Source organism: Physeter macrocephalus, chromosome 19, assembly GCF_002837175.3.
Source record: "Physeter macrocephalus isolate SW-GA chromosome 19, ASM283717v5, whole genome shotgun sequence".
NCBI lineage: Eukaryota > Metazoa > Chordata > Mammalia > Artiodactyla > Physeteridae > Physeter > Physeter macrocephalus.
Genome location: NC_041232.1, coordinates 49788396 through 49815448, shown reverse-complemented (window position 1 = coordinate 49815448; position 27053 = coordinate 49788396). Strand labels below are relative to the sequence as shown.

General features: G+C 38.1%; 1 protein-coding gene across 7 annotated transcripts in view; it reads right to left on the bottom strand.

Annotated features, from left to right (window-relative positions):
• The window catches only part of KIAA1328 (KIAA1328 ortholog), a 393845-nt gene that overhangs the window by 63819 nt on the left and 302973 nt on the right, over nucleotides 1–27053 (bottom strand). For all 7 annotated transcript variants that reach the window (XM_024120502.3, XM_024120503.3, XM_028480601.2 and 4 more), the window contains one exon: nucleotides 15314–15495. In XM_024120502.3, the coding sequence (XP_023976270.2) occupies nucleotides 15314–15495 (182 nt within the window). The remainder of the gene's footprint in view (nucleotides 1–15313; nucleotides 15496–27053) is intronic.

Here is a 27053-nt window from a genome sequence, read left to right as displayed (position 1 = left end):
CGGTACGCGGGCCTCTCACTGTTGTGGCCTCTCCCGTTGCGGAGCACAGGCTCCGGACGCGCAGGCTCAGCGGCCATGGCTCACGGGCCCAGCCGCTACACGGCATGTGGGATCTTCCCAGACCAGGGCACAAACCTGTGTCCCCTGCATCGGCAGGCAGACTCTCAACCACTGCATCACCAGGGAAGCCCCTTCTAGTATATTTTTCATTTCAGTTGTTGTGTTGTTCATCTCTGTTTGTTTGTTCTTTAGATCTTCTATCTCTTTGTTAAACATTTCTTGTATCTTTTCAGTCTGTGTCTCCATCCTTTTTCTGAGATTTTGGATCATCTTTACTATCATTACTCTGAATTCTTTTTCAGGTAGATTGCCTATCTCCTCTTCATTTAGTTGTTGTTGTAGGTTCTTTATCTTGCTTCTTCGTCTGCAACATATTTCTTTGTCATCTCATTTTGTCTTACTTACTGTGTTTGTGGTCTCCTTTCTGCAGGCTGCAGGACTGTAGTTCCTCTTGCTTCTAGTGTCTGCCCCCTGGTGGGTGAGGTTGGTCCAGGGTTTTGTGCAGGCTTCTTGGTGGGAGGGAATGGTGCCTGCCTTTTTGTGGGTGGAGTTGGGTCTTGTCCCTCTGGTGGGCAAGGCCATGTCGGGGGGTGTGTTGTGGGATGGCTGCAAGCTTAGTATGACTTAGTACCACTTAGACAGGCAGGCTGTCTGCTGATGGGTGGAGCTGTATTCCTGTCTTGCTGGTTGTTTGGCCTGAGGCATTCCAGCACTGGAACCTGCAGGCTGTTGGGTGGGGCTGGGCCTTGGTGCCGAAATGGGGACCTCTGGGAGAGCTCATGCCAATTAATATTCCCTGGGGCCTCTGCTACTAGTGTCCTCGCCCCCATGGTGAGCTACAGCCAACCCCTGCCTCCCCACAAGACCCTCCAAGACCCTTAGGTAGGTCTAGCCAGGCTCCTATGGAGGTACTGCTTTGTGCTGGGTCCCAGTGCATTTGAGACCTCGTGTGTGCCCTCCAAGAGTACAGTCTCCATTTCTCCCAGCCCCGTGGAGCTCCTACACTCAAGCCCCACTGGTCTTCAAGGCTAAATGCTCTGGGGTTCTTCCTCCCAATCCCAGACCCTTAGTCTCTCTTGGAGGGCTATTTTTATATGGGAACGTCCCTGTGTAGCCTGTGTGGGTTTAAGATATATATATATTTCTTTTTTTTTTTTTCTCTTTTAGTGCAAGGGCTGTTTTTAGTATGGATGTCTGCTCCCTCTTTCCTCACTGTATGCTAGACGTTATCCCCTTGATAGGGGTTTGACTGGTGTTGTGGTGACTAGAGCCTGCCCTGGGTATTGAGTGGGGCCTCCCCTTTGCTCTGTGGTTGTCGGGGTGGGGTCTGCTCCCTAGTTGGAGTAGAGACCCCAGATCTGTTTCTTAGCTGTGTTTCTGATCTGTGATGCGAGGTAGGTGGGATTGGAGCAGTCCCACTGGGAGAGAAGCCACTGAGTATTCCTCCTCTGGGGCTGTTCACCTGTGAGCATGCTATGTTGTGTCACCTTTCACATGTTGTGTGAGCTCACAAGTTACTCTGTTATTGGCACTGCTCTCAGCCCCATCTTAACTGTGGGTATGCTGGCAGTTGGCCCTGGAATCTCTCAGGCGTTGTTTTTACCAGGCCACCAACATAGATACACTGAAGTCACATCCCAAGATTGCGGTAATCCTGGATCTGGACCCACTGTGAGTGCTGTGGGGGCAGCTCTGACTCTGACCTGGACCAACCCCCACATGTACGCGCCCACAAAGTTCACACCTGCTAAAGCCAGACCCACCTCAGTTGCAAGAGCACTTGTTGTCTGTTCAGATGTTCCGCAGGCGCTGAGTTTACCAAGCCAGTTGCAGGGGTTTAATCTGTGGTTTGTGCAGGTAAAAGGAGAGATTTCAGCTCTTCTTCCTTAGTCGCAAAGCCCCTGGGGCTCAGCTTTGGTTTCAGCCCCACCTCTGCATGTGGGCCATCCATAGGCATCTGCTCCCTGCCCAGTCAAGAGGGGGTGGGGGTGGTGACCGGGGGTGCACTGGCATGCTTTGGTGGGAGGGGGCAGAGGTGGCGACCGATGGAGACGTGTGAACCCACTCCAGCAGGAACCCCTCCTAGTGCCTTTGGGGGTCGGGGCCGGAGGGCAGGGAGAGAGGCTGTCATCATGGCCCTGCCCTTCACATGTCACTCAACAATGGCGCTTCACTTCCGTGGTGGTCTGGGCTTCCTCCAGGAGCATTCCCAGTTGTGGAGTTCCTCACTCCCATCCCCTCAGGCTGTCTCCACACAGCCCACAGCAGTCCTTTCCCCAGGTCTGCTCTCCAAACCCCATGTTCCAGCATCCAGCCCCCGTCCACACCAGCAGACACACAACTCAGGCTGGGGCATGCAGGGCTGTGTCATGGACCATCTGTGTAGGTCTCACTCTGTCCTGCCTGCCACAGACTGGCTGCTGCGCTCTCCTTCAGGCCCCTGATGCTCCCCTTCTGTCTCAGCTGATCTCCCCACTGGCAATGGGGGTTTCCTGGGTGCAGGAACCTCTCCTCTCCTTCAGCTCCTCCCGAAGCCCCCACAGGGCGCAGGTCCTGTCCTGCTTCCTCTGTTCTTTTTTTCCTTTTCTCTTTTTCGTCCTACCCAGTTATGCAAGGATCTTTTCTTATCCTTTTAGGTGTCCGAGGTCCTCTGCTAGTGTTGAGCAGGTGCTCTGTAAGAACTGTTCCATTTGTAGATGTATTCTTGATGCCCTTGTGGGAAGAGGTGAACTCCATGTCCTCCTACTCTGCCATCTTCTCCTTCTCCCCACTTCTTCTTAATATTATTTGCCACATAACACAAAACATTCCTGTCTTTTTCTTGGAAGACTATAAAAATCTCATTGACAATTTTCTTCTGGTTCCTAGGAAACTGTTGCCCAGGCTGCTGAGAGAAGTTATTTGGGAAGAGTCACTATTTCTTTGAGAAAAGGGTGAATATTCAAATGACCTGAAATCAGCTTTGGCTCTGGAATACCAGACCAAGAATACCATGTGCTAACTCTGGGAATGGCACAGTTTAAATGTGACCAGAGAAAATCAGGCCTGGAGAAGGCAAGAGTCTTATATCTGTAGAGATTAGCATCAAAACAATCACCAAGATCCTTGGTATTCAAAAGCCATACTCAATATTGACTGTTCTCTATCACGTAGAGATCTAAAAGACCAGTCATCCAAATGTACAATTCAGACTTATATACAAACCTGTGGGACCTTCAACCTAAACCAGTACTTTCTCATACTGGACACAAACTCCATTAGTTCATACAATGCATTCAGTCAGTAAATGTTTACCAAGTACCTAATGATTCACAGGGGCTGGTGCTAGGATTAAGCTCAGGCTTAGTTTATGGAGAAGGGAAGGAAGATGTGAGAGTAAGAAATGAGATACTGTGAACAATCTGGTAAAGAATCATAAATAACTCAAGGCAGTATAAGGTAATAATAACAGCTAACAGATATAGTATGCTTAGTATGTGCCTGGTACTGTTCTAAGATTTTTCCATATATAATGTATTCTTTAAAAAAAATAGCTTTATTGAAGTATAATTTGAATACCATAAAATTTACCTCTCTTAAGTGTACAGTTTGATAAATAGTAGTAAATTTATACAGCTATGAAAGCATGGCCACAATGCAGTTTTTAATATTTTTGTCATGAATTTACTTATTCATTTTTGTAATCCAGTTTTAGAATATTTCATCACTTCAAAAAGTTCCCTTCATGCCCATTTGTAGTCAATCTCTTCTCCCTCTTTAGTCTGCTCCCATTACCCTCCAGCTCTATCTTTATAGTTTTGCCATTTCCAGAAATAGATACTATTTCTTAATATATAATTTACAGATAAGGAAAAGAAGCTGTAGGGGACTTAAATGACCTGCCCAAGATCACAAAGCTAGTAAGTGACCAGCATTCATAACCAGCCAATCTGATCCCAGGGTTTTCATCATTATGCTATATATACTGCTGTAAAAAATAATATGAAAAGTCTGAGGAATTAAGAAGTGGGAGAGATCACATCTGGCTGTAGGATTAGGGAAGATCTGATGCAAGAGGTGAACTTTTGAAAGAACGGAATAAAGAGCATGGAATTAGCAAAAGCATTAAATTAGAAAACCTTAAGGCTAAATATTTAATGGAGCATCACTATATCCTTTTAGCTGCTAATCACTTTAAATCACTTTACCTGCATTATCTCATTAATCCTTATAGCAGTCCATAAATTATATTATTGTCCTCAATTTACAGATAAGGAAGTGGAAACTGTGAAAAGGTCAAGCAGCGTGTCCAATATCACATAGGGGCTGGTGGGAACAAGGCTGAGCTTTGAATGCAGTCAAGGTCTATTTGACTCTGAATTGCAAACTCTTAAACATTGTGTTAATTGAGCTCCAAAATAAAACAAAGCAGCAACAACAATTAAAAAACCCAAACTGGGACTTTCCTGGCGGTCCAGTGGTTAAGACTCTGTGCTCCCAATGCAGGGGGCACAGGTTCGATCCCTGGTCAGGGAACTAAGATCCTGCATGCCACATGGTGTGGGCTAAAAAATAAATAAATAAATAAAAAATAAACAAACAAATAAATGAATAAATTTTAAAAAACCCAAACTGATCTTTGGAGAGATTATTCTTGTGGCAGAACTTAGAATAGAGTGGAACAGAGAGAATGGAGGCAGGCAAAGCAGTTCACTACGACTACAACTGCTGGGTGGAATCTTGGGTGATAGAAGGGGAAATTAAAATAGGTAATAAGAGGAGAAACCACTGGAAGGGATTTGTGGCTGAGGTGAGAGGGGAGAAGAAATGCCTGGTAGTGATAAGAAGAGAAATATCTTTTTAGTCACTATCACGGAAAACCTGAACATTAGTCTTTTTTTTTTTTTTTCCATTTTGATACTTCTGTCAAAAACTTGGTTGAGACAATTGATATTTGATGGGGAAAATTTTAAAAAGAAATTTTAACAGAGAGTGCAGGGACTTCTATGTACTTCAAAGAGTACATAGAATTATGAGGAATCCCTCATAATTGCAGGCACAATAATGTATGTATACATGCTCATTCATTTTTCTGGGTAAAGAGACCATAGTTTTCATTATATTCTGAAAGAGACCCCAAAAAGTTAAGAATGATTACTCTAAGGCATAGGGCAAGTTTATTCCTTTTTCTTAATTCTATAAGCTCTATTCCTTATTAAGTTTCCAGAAAGCTATATATCAGCTTTTAATTATGTTTTTTCCTTCTATAAAATTTGATTTAATATTAAGTATACCAACAATTACATACAGTTAATGCATATTCATAGAATGACATATCTCTCTGTATTTATACACACACACACACACACACACACACAACCACACACACACAAACACAATGTACACATTTTAAAAACAAAAGTGCTGGTAAGACTATCATCCACTAAGCAGATAAATCTCATGTATAAATGCATATGTTTATATGTATGTAAATATATGTGAATATATATACGTAAATAAACACACATATTTTTGCATACACAGATGGAATTGAACATAATGGATCATGTTCTATTTATATAGAGCTGGGGTTATGTCTGCTCATCCATCAATCGACATCTCATGATAAGAGAACTTCTTAGGGCTTCCCTCGTGGCGCAGTGGTTGAGAGTCCGCCTGCCGATGCAGGGGACACGGGTTCGTGCCCCGGTCCGGGAGGATCCCACATGCCGCAGAGCGGCTGGGCCCGTGAGCCATGGCCGCCGAGCCTGCGCGTCCGGAGCCTGTGCTCCGCAAATGATAAAGAAAATACCAGGGTGAGCCCTTTCTAGATCAAGAAATAAAATACTGGCAGCATACAACCTGGAAGCATCACCAATACCCATTCCCGATTACAATCTCTTCTCACATCCAAGAGCCAGCCACTATTCTCGTAAGTACTCCCTTTCTATTCTCTATAGTTTTACCACTTATGTGTGCATCCCAAAATGTGATTTAGTTTTGCCACTTTTGAACTTTATACAAATAGAAGTATACTGTATATATTCTTTCTGAGACTTTTTTTGCTCAGTATTATGTCTGTGAAATTGATCTGTGTTGATGATTTATGTAGCTGCAGTTTGTGTTCTTTGCTATACAGTATTCCACTGTATGCATTTATGACTTTTTATCCACTCTGTGATTGATGGACATTTGGAATATTTCTGGTTTGGGGCTAATGTGAGTAATGCTGCTGTGACAGAGGCCGCTAGTTATCCACCAAAACACACTCTTCCCTTCTTCTGGGGTACACAGCTAGATTATATTCCTCAGTCTTCCCTGTAATTATGTATGGTCAGGTGGAAAACTAGTGGACACTACGTGTGCCATTTCAGGCCTGTCCTATAAAAACCTTGAAGCCTTTCACGTGTACTCTTCCATACCCTTCCTACTCTTTGTTGACCTGCTATGGCAGGGCCAACAGTTTCTTACACAAACTCTTTTAGAAAACAAAGGAGAAAAAAAAGACTTCCTGACTCATTAAAAAAGAAAACCGTGGTGAAATACACATTAACCATTTTAATGTGTACAATTCACTGGCATTAGGTGCATTATAATGAATGTTGTAAAACCATTGCTGCGCTCTAGTTCCATAACTTTTTCATCACTCTAAATGGAAACCCTGTACCAATTAAGAGGTCATTCTCCATTTTCCCCTCCCCCTGAGGCCCTGTGAACCACTAATTTCCTTTGTCTGTTCTATCCAGAACAGACATATAAGTAAAATCATACAACATGATTCCATCAACATGGTCTTTTAGCAAAATGTTTTCAAGGTTCATCCACATTGTAGCATATATCAGAAGTTTATTCCTTCTTATGGTTAAATTATATTCCACTCTATGTATATATTGCATTTTGTTTATACATTCATCTGTTCATGGACATTTGCGTTGTTCCCACCTTTTGGATATTATGAATAGAGTTGTTATGATCATTTGTGTACAGGATTTGCTTGAAAGCATTTTGTCAATTACTTTGGGTAAAAACTTATGAGTGGAATTGATGAGTTATATGGTAATACTATTTTTAATGTATTGAGGAATCACCAAAGTGTTTTTCCACAATGGCTCCATAATTTTAAAGTTCTAGCAGCAATGTATGAGGGTTCTGATTTCTCTGCATCCTCTCTAACTTATTTTACATTTTAAAAATTATAACAATCATAGTGGGTGTTAAAGTGGGTATTTTATTTGATTGGATTTCCCTAACGATTAGGGATGTTGAACATCTTTTCATGCTTGTTGGCCATTTGTACATCTTCTTCAGAGAAATGTCTTTTCATGTACTTTGCCCAGTTTTAAATGGGTTGTCTTTTTGTTTTTGAGTTGTAATAGTTCTTTATATATTCTGGATACCAGACCCATATAAGATACATGATTTTCAGATTTTTAACCCACTCTGTGGACTATCTTTTCATTCTCTTGATAGTGTTCCTTGGCACAAAAATTTTTAATTTTCATGAAATCAAATTAATCTATTTTTTCTTTTGGTTGCTTGTGTTTTTGGTGTCAAATCTAAGAAACCACTGCCTAATCCAAGGTCCCGAAGATCTGTACCTATGTGTTCTCTGAAGAGCTTTATAGTTTTAGCTCTTATATTTAGGTCTTTGATTCATTTTGAGTTAATTTTTATATATGGTATGAGGTATACAAATGAAGGATCCAGCTTCATATTTTCTCACATGTGGATAGCCAGTTGTCTCAGCATCATTTGTTGAAAAGTCTATTCCTTCCTTATTGAATTGTCACAGCACTCCTGTCAAAAATCAATTGTATCAACTATCTATATATCTATCTATCTATCTACCTACCTACCTACCTATCTATCCATCTCTAACTATCTCCTTATATCAGTACCACACTGTTTTGATTACTGTACCTTTGTAGTAAGTTTTGAAGTCACGAAGTTTGAATCCTCCAACTTCTTCTTCTTTTTTTTCAAGACTGTGTTAGCTATTGGGAACCCTTGCAATTCTTTATGAGTTTTAGAATCAGCTTTTCCATATGTGCAAAAAAGTGTTGTTGGGATTTTGATAGGAATTGCACTGAATCTGTAGGCCAACTTGCAGAGTAGTGCCATCTTAAGAATATTAGGTCTTCAAATCCATGACTGTGGGATGTCTTTCCATTTACGTCTTCTTTAATTTGTTGCAGCAATGTTTTGTACTGTTCAGCATAAAAGTCTTGCACTCAGTTAAATTTATTGCTAGGTATTTTATTGTTTTGATGTTGTTATAAATGGAATTGTTTCCCTGTTCCTTTTCAGTAGTTCATTACTAGTGTATAGAAATACAATGGATTTTTGTGTTAAATTCTCTCCTGAAACTTTGCTAAATTCATTTATTAGCTCTAAAAGTTTTTGTGCAATTAGCTGTAATAGTTTTTGGTTTTCTTTTGCATTCTCTAGGATTTTCTATATATAAAATCATGTCATCTGCTAATGCAGTTTAACTTCTTCCTTTCCAACTTGAATATGTTTTATTTCTTTTTCTTGCCTAATTTTTCTGTCTAGAACTTCCAGTAAAATGCTGAATAGAATTGTCAAAAGTGGGAATACTTGGCTTGTTCCTGATCTTAGAGGAAAAACTTGCAGTCTTTCACAATTGAAAATGACATTAGCTGTGGGTTTTTCATAGATGCCCTGCATCTTGTTGAAGAAGTCCCTGCTACTCCTATTTTATTATTGTTTCTATCATGAAGTGTTGAATTTTGTCAAATGCTTTTTCTGTGTTAAGATGATCATATTTTTTTCTTTTTATTAATATGGTATATTGTATTGATTGATTTTCATATGTTAAAGTACCTTTGAATTCCTGGGCTAAATCCTATTTGGTCATGATATATAATCATTTTAATATGTTGCTGCATTCAGTTTGTTATTATTTTGTTGAGGATATTTTCATCTATATTCACAAGGGATTTTCGTCTGTAGTTTTCTTTTCTTGTGATGTCTTTGGCTCTGATATCAGACAAATGCTGGCCTCATTTTAATGACTGAGTAAGTGTTCCTTCCTCTTCTATTTTTGGGGGAAGAATTTGAAGAAAATTTGTGTTAATTCTTCTTTAATATTTGGTAGAATTCACCAGTGAAGCCATCTGGTCCTGGGCTTGCCTTGTTGGGAGTTTTTTGATTACTGATTTAATCTCTTTACTTGTTATAGGTCTATTCAGATGTTCTACTTTTCTTGAGTCAGTTTTGGTAGTTTGTGTATTTTTAGGAATGTGTCCATTTCATCTAGGTTTGTTGCCTTTTGGCTGTCTACTGTTTGTCTCAACTGTTATTTTTTACCCCAGGCGGCAGTGTTCATTTGGCTTTCAGTGTTTTCAAGGAATGTCCTACATGTAACTGCTTCTCTGTCCTGAAAAAGTCCAGAGGTAGGAAAAACAAAGGCAGTCTCCTTGTATCAGTCTTTTGGGAAATCCACAGACTGGTTGAAACAGACAAACACAACTCCTTGAGAATAAGGTCTGCTTCCTCTGGGACCAGGTACTCACACCTGGAACTTGGCTGCCATCTACAAGAATGCTGCCATGCTGTGGAAGGGGGCAGGGCAAGGATAAATTAAAACTTCATTAAGTTATCCTACCATGTTTCAGTGGCCTTTTTTTCCGGTTAAGCATTTGCTTGGTTTCCATAAATCATTCACCATCTTTCAGAGCTCTGATAATGTTGGTTCTGACAGTATGTGCCAGGTTTTTCAGTGTTTCTGGCAAGGGACAAGCCCCTGGAAGTCCCTACTCTGCCATTTTTGCTGACATGCTCCTGACTCATTTATGACACTAGTATAACTCTGATACCAAAACCTGACAAGGTCATTACAAAAAAAAGGATATTACACACCAATATCTCCCAATCAGTGTAATTCACCAAATTAACAGAATAAGGAAGAAAACACATGATCATCTCAATAGGTGCAGAAAGAAAAGGTTTGATGAAATTTAACACTCATTATGACAAAGGCTCTCAGCAAATGAGGAGGGAACTTTCTTAACCTGATAAAAGGCATTTACAAAAAGCCTACAGTTAAAATCATACTTAATAGTGAAAGACTGTCTGCCTTCCCTATGACAATGGGAACAAGACATGAAGTCCACTTTTACCATTTTATTCTACATTGTAATAGAAGTCCTAGAGAGTACAGTGAAATAAGAAGAAATAAAAGGCATAAAAAGAGAAAAAGGAAAGAGAGGAAAGGAAAGAGAATAACTGTCACGGACTGAATTGTGGTGTCCCCCTCAATCCCCTGCAATTCATATGCAGAAGTCCCAACCCCCAGTACAGCTCAGAATGGGACTGTATTTGGAGACAGGGCCTTTAAAGAGGTAATTAAGGTCAAATTAAGTCATATGGGTGGCCCCTAATCCAACATGACTCTTTGTCCTTATAAGAAAAGGGAGACACACCAAGAATGCACATTCACAGCAAAAAGAGCATGTGAGGACACACTGAGAAGGCAGCCATCTGTAAACCAAGGAGAGAGACCTCACGGGGAATGACTAGAAAGGAACGTGAGGAAGTTTTCATGAATAATGGAAATGTACTATTTCTTAATTATGTAGGTATATCCAATTGTCAAGGCTTATCAAACTGTACTATTAAGTCCTGTGCAATTTTATTGTATATAAATTAAACCTCAATTAGAATAAAAGAAAATGAAAAAAACCCCACAGTTTTCTTGGCTCTCAAGCTGTGCTGTTTTTAAGACCCCACTCTACTGACTTTCTTTGACATTACCAATCAATCACCATTAGGACTTTGAAGGGACCAGCACATACACTTCTTAAGCCACTAAATCATTGCAGGGACTGAGGTCAAAAGGTCTAATTGATTAGATCCTTGTTGTGGGAAAATGGGGCAAGGACACAAAAATAAAAATTAATATTTATACAGTCAACCCTTGAACAACGTGAGGGTTAATGCGAGTGTAACTTAGAGTTGGCCCTCCGTATAGGCGGTTCCTCCACATCGTGGATTCATTCAATCATGGACTGTTTAGAACTGCAGTATTTACTACTGAAAAAACTCCACATGTCAGTGGACTCGGCAGTTCAACCCTGAGTTGTTCAAGGGTCAACTGTAATATATTAATTCATTAAACAAATACATTATGAGCACCTACCACAGGTTAAGCAACATTCAAGGAAATGGGGAAACAACAGTGAACATAAGGAGTTCTTATATTCTCATGGGAGAAGACACAAAACATTCATAATAAGCAAGTAAATTATATAGTATTTTGAGATACTTCTATTGCAGAGGATAGGAAATGTAGAGCCTCCGGTTCAAGTTACTATTCGATATATATAGCAACTTCAACTCTGAATGTTAGTCTCTTGCGTTTGAATTTTTTTTTGAGTGGGCTCAAAAATCGTGGGCAGGACGATTTAATCTACATGTTTAGGTTTATTCATAGCTCTGTATGCTTGTCTTCTGTGTTCTAATGATAAAGGTATCAATTTTTTTTTTTTTTTTTGCGGTACGCGGGCCTCTCACTGTTGTGGTCTCTCCCGTTGCGGAGCACAGCCTGCTCTGGACGAGCAGGCTCAGCGGCCATGGCTCACAGGCCCAGCCGCTCCGCGGCATGTGGGATCTTCCCAGACCGGGGCAAGAACCCGTGTCCCTTGCATCGGCAGGCGGACTCTCAACCACTGCGCCACCAGGGAAGCCCTAAAGGTATCAATTTTTAACAAATCTTTTAGCTCAGACTACTGGGAACCAGAAGTAATATATTGTGGTATCCTTTATAATGATTAAACATATAATAATAATGATAATGCTAATAATAAAAGAAACATAGAACAACTAGGAGCGTCAGAGATTATTTCTCACTTCAGATTATTCCTTCATTTCCAGTAAAAGAAAAATGTGTTTGGGAGTCTCTCAGGGAGTCTCAACCAGTGACAGCTGCTGTATATTATATAACCTAAAAAAACCCGAAAGACAAAATGAAGGGCATGGTCAATACCATCAGGTAAATCCAAATTACTCTAGGTTCAGCCTCTCTCATACCCTCTCAGTGTTAAAGGGAGTCAGAGATTGATGACAGAGACATAAACAGGAGGTAGCTCTAAATGTAGTATTGGGTTAGTATTTTCCTAATTAATTCTGGTGTTCAGTGGCCTCACAACCTCTGCCAGCCCATCAGCATAACAGGAAAAAATATTCTCCCAGATTCGAGGGCTCTTATAAAAGACAGTCAGTGGGCTTCCCTGGTGGCGCAGTGGTGGAGAGTCCGCCTGCCAATGCAGGGGACATGGGTTCGTGCCCCGGTCTGGGAAGATCGCACATGCCGCGGAGCGGCTGGGCCCGTGAGCCATGGCCGCTGGGCCTGCGCGCCCGGAGCCTGTGCTCTGCAACGGGAGAGGCCACAAGAGTAAGAGGCCCGCGTACAGCAAAAAAAAAAAAAGAGAGTCAGTGATTGTTCTGGAAGGGGAAGTTCTAGGCAAGCTAGGAGAGAATAAAAATACTGCTGTGTAGGGAGGAAAAAAGAAGAATGAAGATTGGGTATTTTTAGATTTATGCCTTTGGCTTAAAAGTTCTTGACTCAAGTTTGGATTTTCCTAAGTAATGAATCCTTGTTCCACAGAGTTCAATAAAAGCAACTAAGACAGAACATTCCAAGCCTCTATGACTGGAAAACAATTTATATTTTAAGCATAATTCTGACAATACTGTACTGTACTGATATTTTTGCAATCACAAGGTTATTTCTTGAGACAAGAATCAGGTCTGTGTTTTTTTTTTTTTACATGTTTAGTATTAATAAAGTTGACAGAATAGTGAGGAGGATAGGAGAGGTAAAGGAGAAAGAGACTGATAATAAAGATTAATGGTCCTGCAGTAAATGTCCTATGTAGTACTTAATGATTAAAGGACAACAAAAGTAACAAAGGATATAAAACAGAAGAATAATATATTTAAAAACTTAGACATGCTAAAGAGAGGAAAGCAATTAAGGAGATGCTAAACCAAGCAGTGTAACTTAGGTAACTGGTGTCAGGTCATTGCCTCATGCTAAACAGGGGGTCCAATCCCACTACAGCACACCTTGGAAAGTTGGTCTCCCACAACAAATACCAATGCAATAACTTTGCCCTGTACTGTGATCTGTGTATACCACCAGCTCTGCAACGGGCAGAATGGCTCAAAGAGGCAGTTTTAGCTCCTCAATGATCAGGTATACCATAATTTTGCTAATGGCTCCATATTAGAATAAAAGAAGAGAAAAATACAAGACAGCATTTCTTATGAGTAGAAGAAAAAGTTAATAGTTGCTGTGAATATGTTGAAACAAAACTCTTTTAAAAATATGAAAAATTTTCCTTTTTTCTCACTATAATGCTACAACCCCCCCCCAAAAAAAGAGAAGGAAAACAAAAAAAACTAATGAAAAAAATAAAACCATGAGTGAAAACTGTTCTTGAAAACTGCAGAATTATAACAGCTTTCTCTTGGTTAAATTGATTGGTATAGTAACATTATAAAATGACTATTAGGATTCATTGTGCACAACAGAAAGTGCTGAAATGTCAGCAGACTACACAGCAAAAAGTAATGGGTTCTGAACCCCTGTTAGTCAAAAATGATTTTGTTTCAAATTAGAAATTGATTTTTTTTTTTGGACAAAAGCCTTTTCTAGACTTCCGGCTTCTGTAGCTGGGCCTCGGAGAGATTAACCTCCACCATGGCCAGGGCTGGCCTGATGATACCTTTCTCAAAGTGCCTTTTCAACTGCAGCTTTCTAATGTTGCTGTGGTCTCAACCAATAACACAAGTTATTTATCCCTTTGCTATCACACTGTATTTTTCTCATTTTGCTATTTTATTTTAGTGCTGACACACAGCACAAATTTATTGTCAAGTTAATAGAAGACTATGTTGAGCCTTGCAGTGTAACTACCACACCAATTCTGACTGGTTCTCCACTCTCCAAAGTGCAATGACTAAGAATAGAGGGAGCCAAAAGTAAGTTTCCCAACTCTGAAGGACTACTAATAGAGAAAGTAGAGAAGATTCCATCTCAGATACTAAGTCTCCTCAATTTCATTTTTGTTTCTGGTAGCAAAGTCTAAAAAGACAAAAGTTGTTCTAAGTTGTCCTAAAACAACAGAGGTCTGCAGAACTTTTGCCCTATGTCAAACAAAATGTACCTTTGCTTTTGTTTCAAATTGTGGATAGTCTCCCTTCTGAAGCTTGGACTAATTATCATCTCTCAGTTATCTGGGAGAGGACTAAGCGATTTCTAGATTAATCATAATTAAAACCAAAAAACATGACAAAGTTGGCAGCTGATGAGGAAAGGCAGAGAGTAGTATACCTGTAAGATCTCATAAAAAAATGCTCAATTCTCAAATAAATAAATGTGAGAGTGGTTAGAGAGATTATGAAAAGTTGGTTAACACTAGCAGTGGGCAGTTCTAGATAGCCCAGTAAAAGAGGTAAACAAGGAGGAAATCAGGGTTAATGGTTGTGAGCAGGAACAAAAGATGTCTGGGAAAGAGGCGTGAGCAGAAGGGGGGCTCTGAGACCTTTTGTGCCCTTTGTTTTCTGTACGTCATTTCTGACTGATGAAGCTCAGACTTGTTCCATTCTGTCCCAGAGTCCCTCCTTTAATGATTCCAGGAGAGATTTAAGCCAAAAGTCACTCTAGAAACAACTGGGAAATGCAATTAAACTTGACTGCCTCACTCAACCTTTCACATAGTTATTTATAATTGATTTCTTTTAAAATATCTACGACATATAAAATAGGAAGGATTATTGGCACTTCAAAGACTGCTAGGCAATATAGGCTTAAGACGTATGAGGTTCTGTTTTAGATGCAATGACCTCTCCTCCACCCTCCTTGTATTTCCAGTTAATCGAGGATTAACTGTAGTTATTAGAGTTTACTTTCCCAGCAAAGATTTATGTTCAATTTCTTGTCCTCTTTATTTGCTTTAAGCATTATTTTATGTCTATGACCACATTTACTGCTTAATAATTCTTGCTGTTTGCAAAAAGAGGGACACATTAGACAGTTTCTCATATGAGTGTTCTAAGAGAAATGTTGATGCAATTCACTGATCTAGGTGACATGCTACCTTTGGCCTTGCAGGCCCATGTCCATTTGTAACACATTTAACTCTTGTTCAGGGTTATAGGAAATCATCTGGAGCTCATGGCTAGCAGCCATCAGCAACCACCTGCCTCCAAGAGCTTCCCGTTTTGCTACTACAGATGCTGAGCTTACCTCTTTGGGGTTGATATGCATCTTTCTTTTGACCTGTCCACTGGGCATCAACTTCCATATGTGACTGAAACCCAACTGTCTTCTTCTCCCTTCTATTCTCTCCATTGTTAGTGGAGTCCTGGTACTTTTTGCTGGATGATGATGTTCCAAGCGTCCAGCCATCACATTTTGACTTCAATAAACTGAAAAGAATAAACATTTATGAGCTTTAGACAGCACAGTAGGGGGTATAGATCACACAAAGGCATATACATTCAGTATGAGTTGAAATGCAATTCATGGCAATAGAAACTTTCTTTTTCTTATCTTTTATTGATGTATAATTTAAATAATTTACTGAAGGTCTATTTTGTGTTCTGCCAAAACAATTTTGGAGAAGAAATGGTTTTTATCCTCAAAAAGTTTATATTTGGGGTTGGAGAAATGAGACTCAGACCCTAAAACTGCTAATAAAGCCATAGAGTATGACTAAGAACCAGAGTATCTGTAAAAATAAAAAGTATGCTAAAACAAGACTTGCATAACTAAAATGTTTCCGAGTACTAAAAACGAACATAAGGGATTAAAATATCACGTTTGCTTCAAAATGCATTTGTGTTTCTCATTTTCAATTGTTATAGTATTTATTATATACTCAGGGTATGTGAGGAATAGTACTATAGTGCTTGTGGGAGAATTGGTCTCTGTCTTCACATAATTTCATTATAAAGTCAACAAGGCAAATATGGAGTAAAAGAAATTTTAATGAAAATAAACACACGTGCATATGTTTTTCTCTCCAATGAACTATGTTCCCACCATTAGCACAATTCCTCTTATAACATTTTATTTTTTAGAGAGAAATGTTATGATGATGTGTATCCCTTACTATTTTACCAGCCCCTTCCTTCTAATTTAAGTTCATCATAGACTCATGATACTTTAGTTTTGTCTTCCCCATGACCATAAACAAGGTGAAAATTAAAATGAAGAAAAATAATTTATTCAAAAAGTAACATTCTGAAAACTAGCATATTTAAACTGCCCAGCAGCAGAGGCAATCTCTAGACAAGAATAAGTTGATGGAGTATTACTGGATCCATTATGAATCCTAGGTGACCCTTGACCAGGATTCAAATCACATAAACCCATCAAAGTCACTGGGCTTCTTTTGTGTGGATCATAATTTTTAGTAATGTTTGCTTATATCATAATTTATTAATAAAAACCAATAATTAAATGGTTTTATGTTCAGAGTGGTAAAAAGAAACAAACTATTAGCAGTATGGCTTTACAGGGGCATAAAGCAGTGTATTAAATTTATACACTTAACAATTTTTTTACCAGAACCCAAGGATCACCTTCCCTTGTGGACCTACCAGTGGACGCATATCTTAGCTAATGTAACTTCTACTCATGGGACAGGAAAATACGGAGAATAAAACTATATTACTGTTAATGAAAGATAAGTTTACCTCAACCCAGAAGTCCCAAACCCTGGCAAATCCAACAACTACATCTCTACTTGTTCTTACAGAAAAGTTAATGTGACCAAGACTACTGGGTTTCCCAAAATCATACATTCTCAGGTCAGCCAAGCTTCCAATACTAGCCAATGTTGATCACTCCCAATACTGAATAGTTCCTTCCATTTTACACAGAAGCTTGTCTGTACCTTTATTACAAATCCCATCCTGGGAACCTGGGTTCTAATTTCCCTGAAATAAAGATGACTATATAAAAAAATTTCTTCTTTCATTTGCATTTATTTCCAACTTTACCCATTTACTATTCTTCTATTAACATCTCAGAAGAAAATCACACCTTTTACTCATACTCTTGATACCATTTTGGCCCCTTCCCTCTGTGACTATGGCCTGCCAATCATCTCCTTTTCTTATAACTTAAAAACTCCTCCTCTCAAATGAATTCTCTCCTAGGATTACAAATAGACCAGACTTTCCATTAAAAATCAAAACCTAAATCTAAATCCCAAAACTATCCTTAAGTGGAAAAGTATAATAATACTCAGTGTCAGTGAGAGTGTGGGGACAGGAGGATTTTAGTATAGTACTAGGGAAACTGCAAATTGGGATAACCCTTCTGTGAGTGATTTGTCACTACAAAATAAAAGTGCACCTAACCTCCTACAATTTCACTTTTAAGAAATTACCCTATAGAACTGCATAAACAACAGTGGAATTAGAAAATTTTCTCACACTACATACAAAAATAAATTCAAAATGGATTAAAGACCTAAATGTAAGACTGGAAGCCATAAAACTCCTACAAGAAAACATAGGCAGAACACTCTGACATAAATCATAGCAATATTTGTTTTGGATCTGTTTCTTAAGGTAAAGGAAATAAAAGCAAGAATAAATGAATGGGACCTAATTAAACTTAAAAGCTTTTGCACAGCAAAGGAAACCACTGAAAAAAATGAAAAGACAACCCACTGAATGGGAGAAAATATTTGCAAATGACATGATTGATAAGGGGTTAACAGTCAAAATATATAAACAGCTCATACAACTTAACATCAAAAAACCCAAACAACCCAATTTTAAGAAATGGGCAGAAGATCTGAATAGACATTTTTCCAAAGAAGATATACAGATGGCCAACAGGCACATGAAAAGACATCGCTAATCATCAAAGGAATGCAAGTCAAAACTATGATGAGATGTCACCTCATACCTGTCAGAATGGCTATCACCAAAAAGACAACAAACAACAAATGTTGGCAAGGATGTGAAGAAAAGGGAACCCTTGTATACTGTTGGTGGGAATGTAAATTGGTGCAGCCTCTATGAAAAACAATATATAGACTCCTCAAAAAGCTAAAAATAGAACCAACATATGATCTAGCAATTTCACTCTTGGGTATACATCTGAAGAAAATGAAAACACTAATTTGAAAAGATGCATGCACCCCGTTGGTCATAGCAGCATTATTTACAGTAGCCAAGCTATAGAAGCAACCTAAGTGTCCATCAACAGATGAATGGATAAAGAAGATGTGGTATATATATACAATGGAACACTACTCAGTCATAAAAAAAGAATGAAATTTTGCCATTTACAACAACATGGATGAACCTGGAGGGTATTAAGCTTAGTGAAATAAGTCAGACAGGGAAAGACAAATACTATATGCTATCACTTATATGTGGAACCTAAAAAATAAAACAAATGAATGACTATAACAAAATAGAAACAGATTCACAGATAGAGAGAACAACTAGTGGTTACCAGTGGGGAGAGGGGAGAGGAGAGAGGCAGGATAGGGGTACGGAATTAAGAGGTACAAATTATTATGTATAAAATAAGTAAGTTACAAGTATATATTGTACAGCACAGGGAATATAGTCTGTTTTATAATAACTATAAATGGAAGATAATCTATAAAAATTCTGAATCACTGTCTCATACACCTGAAACTAATACAATATTGTAAATAAACTATACCTTAATTTAAAAAAATAAACAGGGACTTCCCTGGTGGTGTAGTGGTTAAGAATCCACCTGCCAATGCAGGGGACATGGGTTTGAACCCTGGTCAGGGAAGACCCCACATGCCGTGGAGCAACTAAGCCCATGCGCCACAACTATTGAGCCTGCACTCTAGAGCCCATGAGCCACAACTACTGAGCCCGCGTGCCACAACTACTGAAGCCCAGGTGCCTAGAGCCTGTGCTTCACAACAAGAGAAGCCACCGCAATGAAAAGCCCGCACACCCCAACGAAGAGGAGCCCCCACTTGCCGCAACTAGAGAAAGCCGGTGCGGAGCAACGAAGACCCAATGCAGCCAAAATAAATAAATAAATACATTAAAAATAAATAAATAAATAAAATCCTACTATCATCATTTATAAAATAAATAAATAAAATAAATGAAAACAGAAAAAAAGAATGAGGTAGTTCTCTATACTACTGTGAATAAACTTCATGACATACTATTAAGTTAAAAAAGGGCAATTTGCAATAATAGAATATATAATATGATCTCATTTTTGTAAAAACAAAAATATACAAAAATATTTTTTAAGTTCTGGATGGATAAATAACAAATCAGAAAAGTAGAACAGAGTTACTGAGAGAAAGATTTTTATAATTTAATTTATATACTTCTGAATATTTAAATTTATTCCAATAGGCATGTACTTTCATAATTATAAAACAAAAAATTTCACCATCTCCTTTATGTTACCATCTTCTCTCCTTCCCTTCTTTGCCGAACTACTAGAAAACAATAATTTTAACAGATATGCCTACTAAAACTATTTTTTAAAGAACAAATCTAATGGCGTTTTCTCTTTCAACCATCTTGCTTGTTATAAGACTACTTCACAGCAACAGACTCCTTCCTTAAAACTTATTTCCCTTGGAGTTCATGACATATATCTTGATTGGTTTTCTAGTTTTAGGAGGCTGCTGCTCATATTCTTTTATTGGGAGCTCTTGTACTTCCCTCCCCCTAAATGCAGACATTCCTGATGATTCTGCCCTTGTCCTTCTTTTCCTCCCTTAGCACTTTCTTAGTGATCCCTGTCACACCACTGTATCTTCAATTATGATTTCTAAATAGGTTCATCTAGCCCACAATGTTCTCCAAAACTGCTGACCTCTTCAAGTATCTGTTGAAAAGCTGTGAAGAGATGCCTTGTCCTACCTCCCAAAACCAACTCACGCTAAAGCAATGAATAATCTTTACCTTGAAACCTGTTTCCTTTATCTGTTTCTATTCTCATTTAAGGTATCACCATCCTCCCTGTTACTCAGATGAAAAACTTCAGCTGTCTCAAATTCTGCTTTCCTTATTCCTGTTCAATAAATTGCCAAATCAATCATTCATTTATATATTCGTTAGATATTTATTGAGGACATACTCATATGTATGAAGGGGCTGGGGCAGGCAAATAAGGAAAAGAAATATTTACTGAGGACTTGTTATGTGCTAGGTGCTAGGTATACAAACCAGCAAGACCTGGTTCCTGCTCTCCAAGTGATTTTAATGGCGGAGACAGACATGGAAACAGATTTTTAAAAATATGATATAATACAAGTTATGATTCAGGAATATGTGTGGTGTTTAAGGGAGCACAAATGCAGGGCATCTAACTCTATTTGAATAACTGAAGGAAAATTCCTGAAGCTTTCAAACTAAGTCTTGGTGGATAAGCAGGGGATAAGGAAGGATAGTAGGATGGAAGGCAGAAGAGAACAGTATTAGCAAATATACTAACTAGTAAAACTTCAGCATATATTTTGGACAAGTTAAATCGTTTGGTATACTGTTAACTGTTATAGCATTGAGTTTGGGGTATTGGGTGGGGAGAAGTGTAAGGTGAAGCAAGACAGACGGGCTGGGTCAGAACATGAAAGGTTTGGTTTTCCATGTCAAGGGGCTTGAACTTTATTTTGTCGGCAAAGCAAAGTCATTGAAGGGCTCTAAGGAGAAAAATGACATGATACAACTTGAATTTATGAAAAATTGCCCTGGCACAATTTAGAGAATGGATTGGATGAGTGGGAAGGCTGCTGAAATAGCTGTGATGAGAGATGATGAGGGTCTAAATAGAGAAGCAGTGGTAGGAATGGAAGGAGACAACTTTTTAAATACACTTAGGATTTAAAATTGGCAGAATTTGATACGTGTTTGAATGTGAAAAGTGAGGGAGAGGAATGAGTTGAGAATGAGTGGCAGAATTTGGGTGGATAAGCAATATAGAGAAGGTGGCGGGGGTGGGGCTTAAATGTAGCTTGAGGTGCCTATGAAACATCTGGAAAGATATTTCAAGAGAGCAATTGGATCAATAACCCTGCAGCTTTTTGCCTGTTGGCTGACTGACTTGAGAAAGCATGTGCTTTACTTTCAATTTCATTGGTGAAGGAGGAGGTAAATTCATTCCTGTAGGTGAAAGAAATGGGTATTGAGAAAAGTGATGATTTAGAGAAGGTATTTAGGGAATTCAAGGTAAAAATGATCAAGAACAAAAACAAGACTGTCCTGCAACGTTTAGGGCTATAACAGAATTAGAAATCATAAATTTGTATCTGGGCTCAGGTGCACAGATGTAAAAGCAGAGAAAGCAGCCTGAGAGCTTGATCCAGGGTTAGGATTTTTTGTGTAGGGTGCAGCAGACTAGAGGTCAAGGGAAATTTGTATGCTAATAAGGGAATAGTTTAGGTCGACCATTTGGTCCAGAATGTACACGGGGAAGAAAGTGGGGCCTGAAAGACTGGCAAAAAAAGGGGAGAAATGAAGGATTTAGATGTCTCTTTAAGGTGAAACAAAGAAAAAACAAAACAAGAAAAACAAACAAAACACTTGGTACAGTCTATATGAGAAATGAAAACATGAACAGACCCAAGTGAAAGAGGTGAACTATAAAGGGGGTACCAGTCAGCAATTTCTGTGATGGAACCACAGCAGGGGAAAGCAAGCTCCAGACGTGGCCAGGGACAATATGGCTAAAGAAAACGAGTGAACCACGGAAGACAAATCTCTTTAGATATGGCAACGGAGAGATCAACCACGTGAATACTGGAATCTCACAGAATGGGGTTAGGAGACGTGGGGGAGGAAGTGACTGAGTGGATGTCAAATTCCTAGTGAGATCACAATGGAAAACAAAGAAAAGGAAGGATGGACTGTAAGACCAGATATCCTGAGATTCACATAAACAAGGAGGTTCGCTAGAGAGTAAACTAGTTAAAAGTTTGAGATGTTGGAATGAGGAGAACAGGAAATGCTGGCACTACTGTCTCTGTTGTTTGCCAAATGTGACAGAAAGAATGGCCTGGATAGTAGCATTCTCAGAAAAGATGCCAAATTTAGGCAGTGATTCACAACCTGTTATACATTAAAATTATGTGGGAAAAATTTTAAAAGAGCGATGGGCTGTCCTACCCATTCTTAGAAATGGAATGAATCCATCTGGAGTGAGCCGCATTATGTGCCTCCCTCTCTCACCCTCTCTTGTCCTTTTTTTTTAAAGCTCCACAGGTAATCCCAATGTCCAGTCAGTGCTGAAAGTCACTAACTTATGGCCAAGAATGAAAATATTTATTTTGTGTGAAAAGGTTGAGGATGAAAAGAGTTTATTTTCTATGAAATAGGTGTTTGGTAAGGCACCTTTAAGAAATCCTGGGGGCAGTAGGAAGGAAAGGGGTGTTAGGGAAGGAAAGGTAGACTTTTAAGAGAATGAAAGTACAAGAGAGAAAAATCAATACAAATTACTCAAATTTTGGCATGAGTCACTTAAAAAAAATGAAGGGGAACACGTCCTCGATTTAGAAGACTATAAAATCTAGGATGGGGAAACATGTATTAAATCTTTCCTTCCTTTTTCCAGTGGCCAAATTTGGGTGCTAGTCATGCCATGTCTAAACAATTGCTATATCATCCAGTTTCTGGCTCAGTCATGGAATCAGCCATTTCTTCAAGGAGATCTAGTATCTTTTAGTTAAAAAAAAAAAAAAAAAAAAAAAAAAGAACTAACGGAATTGGATTATCACTGTTCCTAAGTTCTCATACAGCAAGAGACTATATGCATGTATGTACGTATATACACATATGTTTATTTATATATCTAGGTAAATATATTGAGAATCATGAGTTTACACTAATATCTTCAATTCCAAACCAACAGGGTTCATTTTAGTTTTCTACTTTTCCATATATGTAACTCCATTCTGTAACAGTGAAAAAACATGGCTACCATTTTCCTTAATACAATTACTTACTTAGTCATTTTGTATGAAAACCTTATTCCATCACCACTGCCATGATCCCTTCCCCTCCCTCCCCTGTCAGTCACCACCACATTACTCCGGGTGTTTCTGCCAACACACCTCTGTATAGGCACTCTCCCCACTAAGCTCTGAGTGGGCTACCTCTGCTGTGAGAAAGCCCTCCTCATATCTCAGGCTCTCAAGACCCCATGCATGGCTGACCTCCACATGGATACCATCCTCATTCTGTTCAAGCTCCAACACCCTACACCAATACAATCACCAGGATGAAAGCACTCCCCACCCTGCACAAGCTCTGACATTCATTGCCAAGCTGCCCTCCTCTGTGGATCAAGCTCCAACCCCATGATCAAATAAATTTGGGGTATGATGTGAGGCTGGGTTCAAGGTTAATTTTTTTCATATCTATATCCAGTATATCCAGTATTATTTATTTAAAAGACTTTCCTTTTTCCACAGAATGCTTCATACCTTTGTCAAAAAGCAGTCAAACATATGAGTGTGTGGGTCTATTTCTGGACTCTATTCTGTTCCATTGATCAATAGCTAATATATAGCTATCATATAAAAATAAATTTGATTTTTATACATTGAACTTGAACTCTGTGATTGTGTTAAATTCACTTAATAATTCTAGCAGTTTTGGGGTAGGTTCCTTAGGATTTTTCTATGTAGACAGTCATATTATTTAACAATAAAGACAGTTTTACTTATTTATTTCTAATATTTTTCATGCCCAATCACATCAGCTAGGACTTCTAGTACAATGCTGAATAGAAGTGGTAAGAGTGAACATCCTTACATTGTTCCTAAGAGTGTTCATCATTAAAGAGATGTATCCTTATCTATATGCTCTATCTGATTTCTAGTTTGATATGAAGTCATTTTAAAAAAATGAGCTTTGGAAGAGTTTTCTGCATCTGTTTGAAATGGTGTTTTTCTTCCTTACTATGTTAATATGGCAAATCACATTGATTGATCTTCAAATGTTAAGCCAACTCTGCATTCCTGGGATAAACTCTATTTAGTCAAGCTGGATTATATATATTTTTATATATTCCAGGACTTAATTTGCTAATATTTTGTTAAGGATTGTTTTGCATTTATGTTCATGAGGAAGATTAGTCTGTCATTTCTTTACTTCTCACGCTTCTACCTGGTTTAGGTATCATAAAAGGAGTTGGGAAAAGTTCTTTCTTCCTCTAGTCCAGTGGTTCTCAAGTGGGGTAGAAGAAGAGGATTTTGCTACACAGGGGACAGTTAGCAATGTCTGGAGGGTTTTTGATTGTTACAGTTGTGGAGGGTGCTAATGGGTAAAAGACAGGGATGTTGCTAAACATCCTGCAATGTACAGGACAGACCACCACCACCCCACAACCTCACCCCAAACTATTATCTGGTCCAAAATGTCAAGAGTACCAAGGCTGAAAAACCCTGCTCTAGTCTTTGAAAGAATTTGTGTAAGATTGATATTTCTTCTTTAGATGTTTGGTAGAATTCATAAGTGAAGTCTTATGGGATTGTGATTGTAGTTTTATTTATGGGACATTTCTTAATTAGAAATTAAATTTGTTTAACAGAGGGCTATTCAGATTTTCTACTTTTTTGGTATCAATTTTGGTATATCATCAATTTCAAGGAATTTATATCATTTAAGTTATCAAATGTGCTTACAAAAATTATTCATAATATTCTTTAATTACTTTAAAAATATTGTTAGAATCTATGGTGATATCTTCTTTTTCATTCCTGATACTGATAATTTGTTTTCCTCTCAGTAATAGGTTGATCATCTTGAAAAGGCTTATTGATTTTATTTACATTTTCAAAAAGTCAACTTTTAGCTTTACGGATTTTCTCTATTGCTTGTTTTCTTTTTCACTGCAAGACTTAACAAACATTGGCTGCTACAATGATGAAAGCAGAATATAAATACAGAAATAATACAAATTGGTCAATGCTGAGAGAAACTGGAGTTCTGGCCCAGAATGGAAGATACTGTTAATGTCTACTGAGACACTAGAAAGTCCATATCATGGATAAAGGCTTAATGTAAAGCTCTAACAAAGCCTAAAATCAAGCTATAACAAAATGCACAGGGACAAAAAAGTTTGGAGATTGATTCTTACCAATTTAGAGGGGCTTGGGAAACACCTCAGGCTTTCCAGACATCTGTCCTTACAAAGTATATAACCAAACCTATCCAAGTTCAAGGTGAATAGGAGGTGATTGAATTGCTGAGAAGAACAAAAATCAACATTCTTTAGAGAATGATAATAAAATCCACATCTATAAATGTATCATCCATAATACCCAGAGTACAATATAAATTGTCAGACACAAAAAGAAAAAATATGTGATCCATAGTAAAGAAAAATATCAGTCAATTAAAATCAACCAAAAGATGCCCCAAATGTTGGACCTAGCAGAAAAAGACTTTATTTAAACCAGCTATTATAAATATATCGATGGACATAAAGGAGAACATGGTTTTAATGCATGAAAAGATAGGCAGTCTCAGCAGAAAGAGATAGAAACTCTCTGGCTGGAAATTACAGTGACTGAAATAAAAATTGGAAAATGGAGATGAGAGGTTAAAGAATAAGAGAATTTTATGGAAGAATCAACAAAAATGACCCAATCTGAAGAACATAGGGAAAAAAAGATTGAAGAAAAATGATGAGTCTCAGAGATTTTAGAGACAATATTAAGCTGCCTAACAAACATAACTGAAGTTGCAGAAGGAGAAGAGACTGAGAATGGGGTAGAAAAAATATTTGAAAAAATATATGTTAAAGAAATAATGGCAGAATATTTCCAAATTTGATGAAAAACTTTGACCCACAGATCACAAACTGTTGAAAACGAAAGATAAAGACAACCTTGCAAACAACCAGATGAAATGTCAATTACATAAAAAATAATGATTTTAACAGTTAACTTCTCATAAGAACAATGAAAGCTAGAAGATAGAACAATATCCTTAAAGTGCTAAAAGGAAAAAACAAAACAAAACAAACCCAAAGTGTCATCCTAGAATACTGCATCGCATGAAAATATCCTTCAAAAAAAGGAAGGAGAAAGAACATTTTCAGATTAAAAAAAACAGGGAAAATTTGTTGTTAGCAGACCTGTACTACAAGAAATACTATGTTTTTTGGGTTGAAAGAAAACGATATTAGATGGAAACCTGGATCTAAGAAATGAAGAGCATCAGAAATAGTACATATGTGAATAAATATAAAACTCTGTAAGTTCTTATTCTTCTCTTAATGTCATTAAAAGATATATGAACATTTAAAGCATGGGATTTATAATGCACTTAGCTGCAATGTATATGACAATAATATCAGAAAGAATGGAGAATATACCTATACAGTATAAAAGTTCTTACAGTCTACATAAAATGACACAATGTTAGTATTATATAGACTTTAATAAGTTAGGAAAGCATATTATAATCCCTACAGAAATAACTAAAGGAAATGCAAAAAGGTATAGCTAATAAAATATTAGAGGAATTTTTTAAAAATTGAAAAAAAAATATTATTCTCCCTTTCCCCTCACAATAAAAGTAGAAAAGGAGAAACAGGAACAAAGAATAGATATGATTAGCAGGAAGGAAAAAAGAAAAGCAAAATGTTAGACCTAAATCCAACAGTATCAATAATAAATTAAATCAGACTATACTACAAAGCTACAGTAATCAATACAGTATGGTACTGGCACAAAAACAGAAACATAGATCAATGGAACAGGATAGAAAGCCCAGAGATAAACCCACGCACCTATGGTCAACTAATCTATGACAAAGGAGGCAAGGATATACAATGGAGAAAAGACAGTCTCTTCAATAAGTGGTGCTGGGAAAACTGGACAGCTACATGTAAAAGAATGAAATTAGAACACTCCCTAACACCATACACAAAAATAAACTCAAAAGAGATTCGAGACCTAAATGTAAGACCAGACACTATAAAACTCTTAGAGAAAAACATA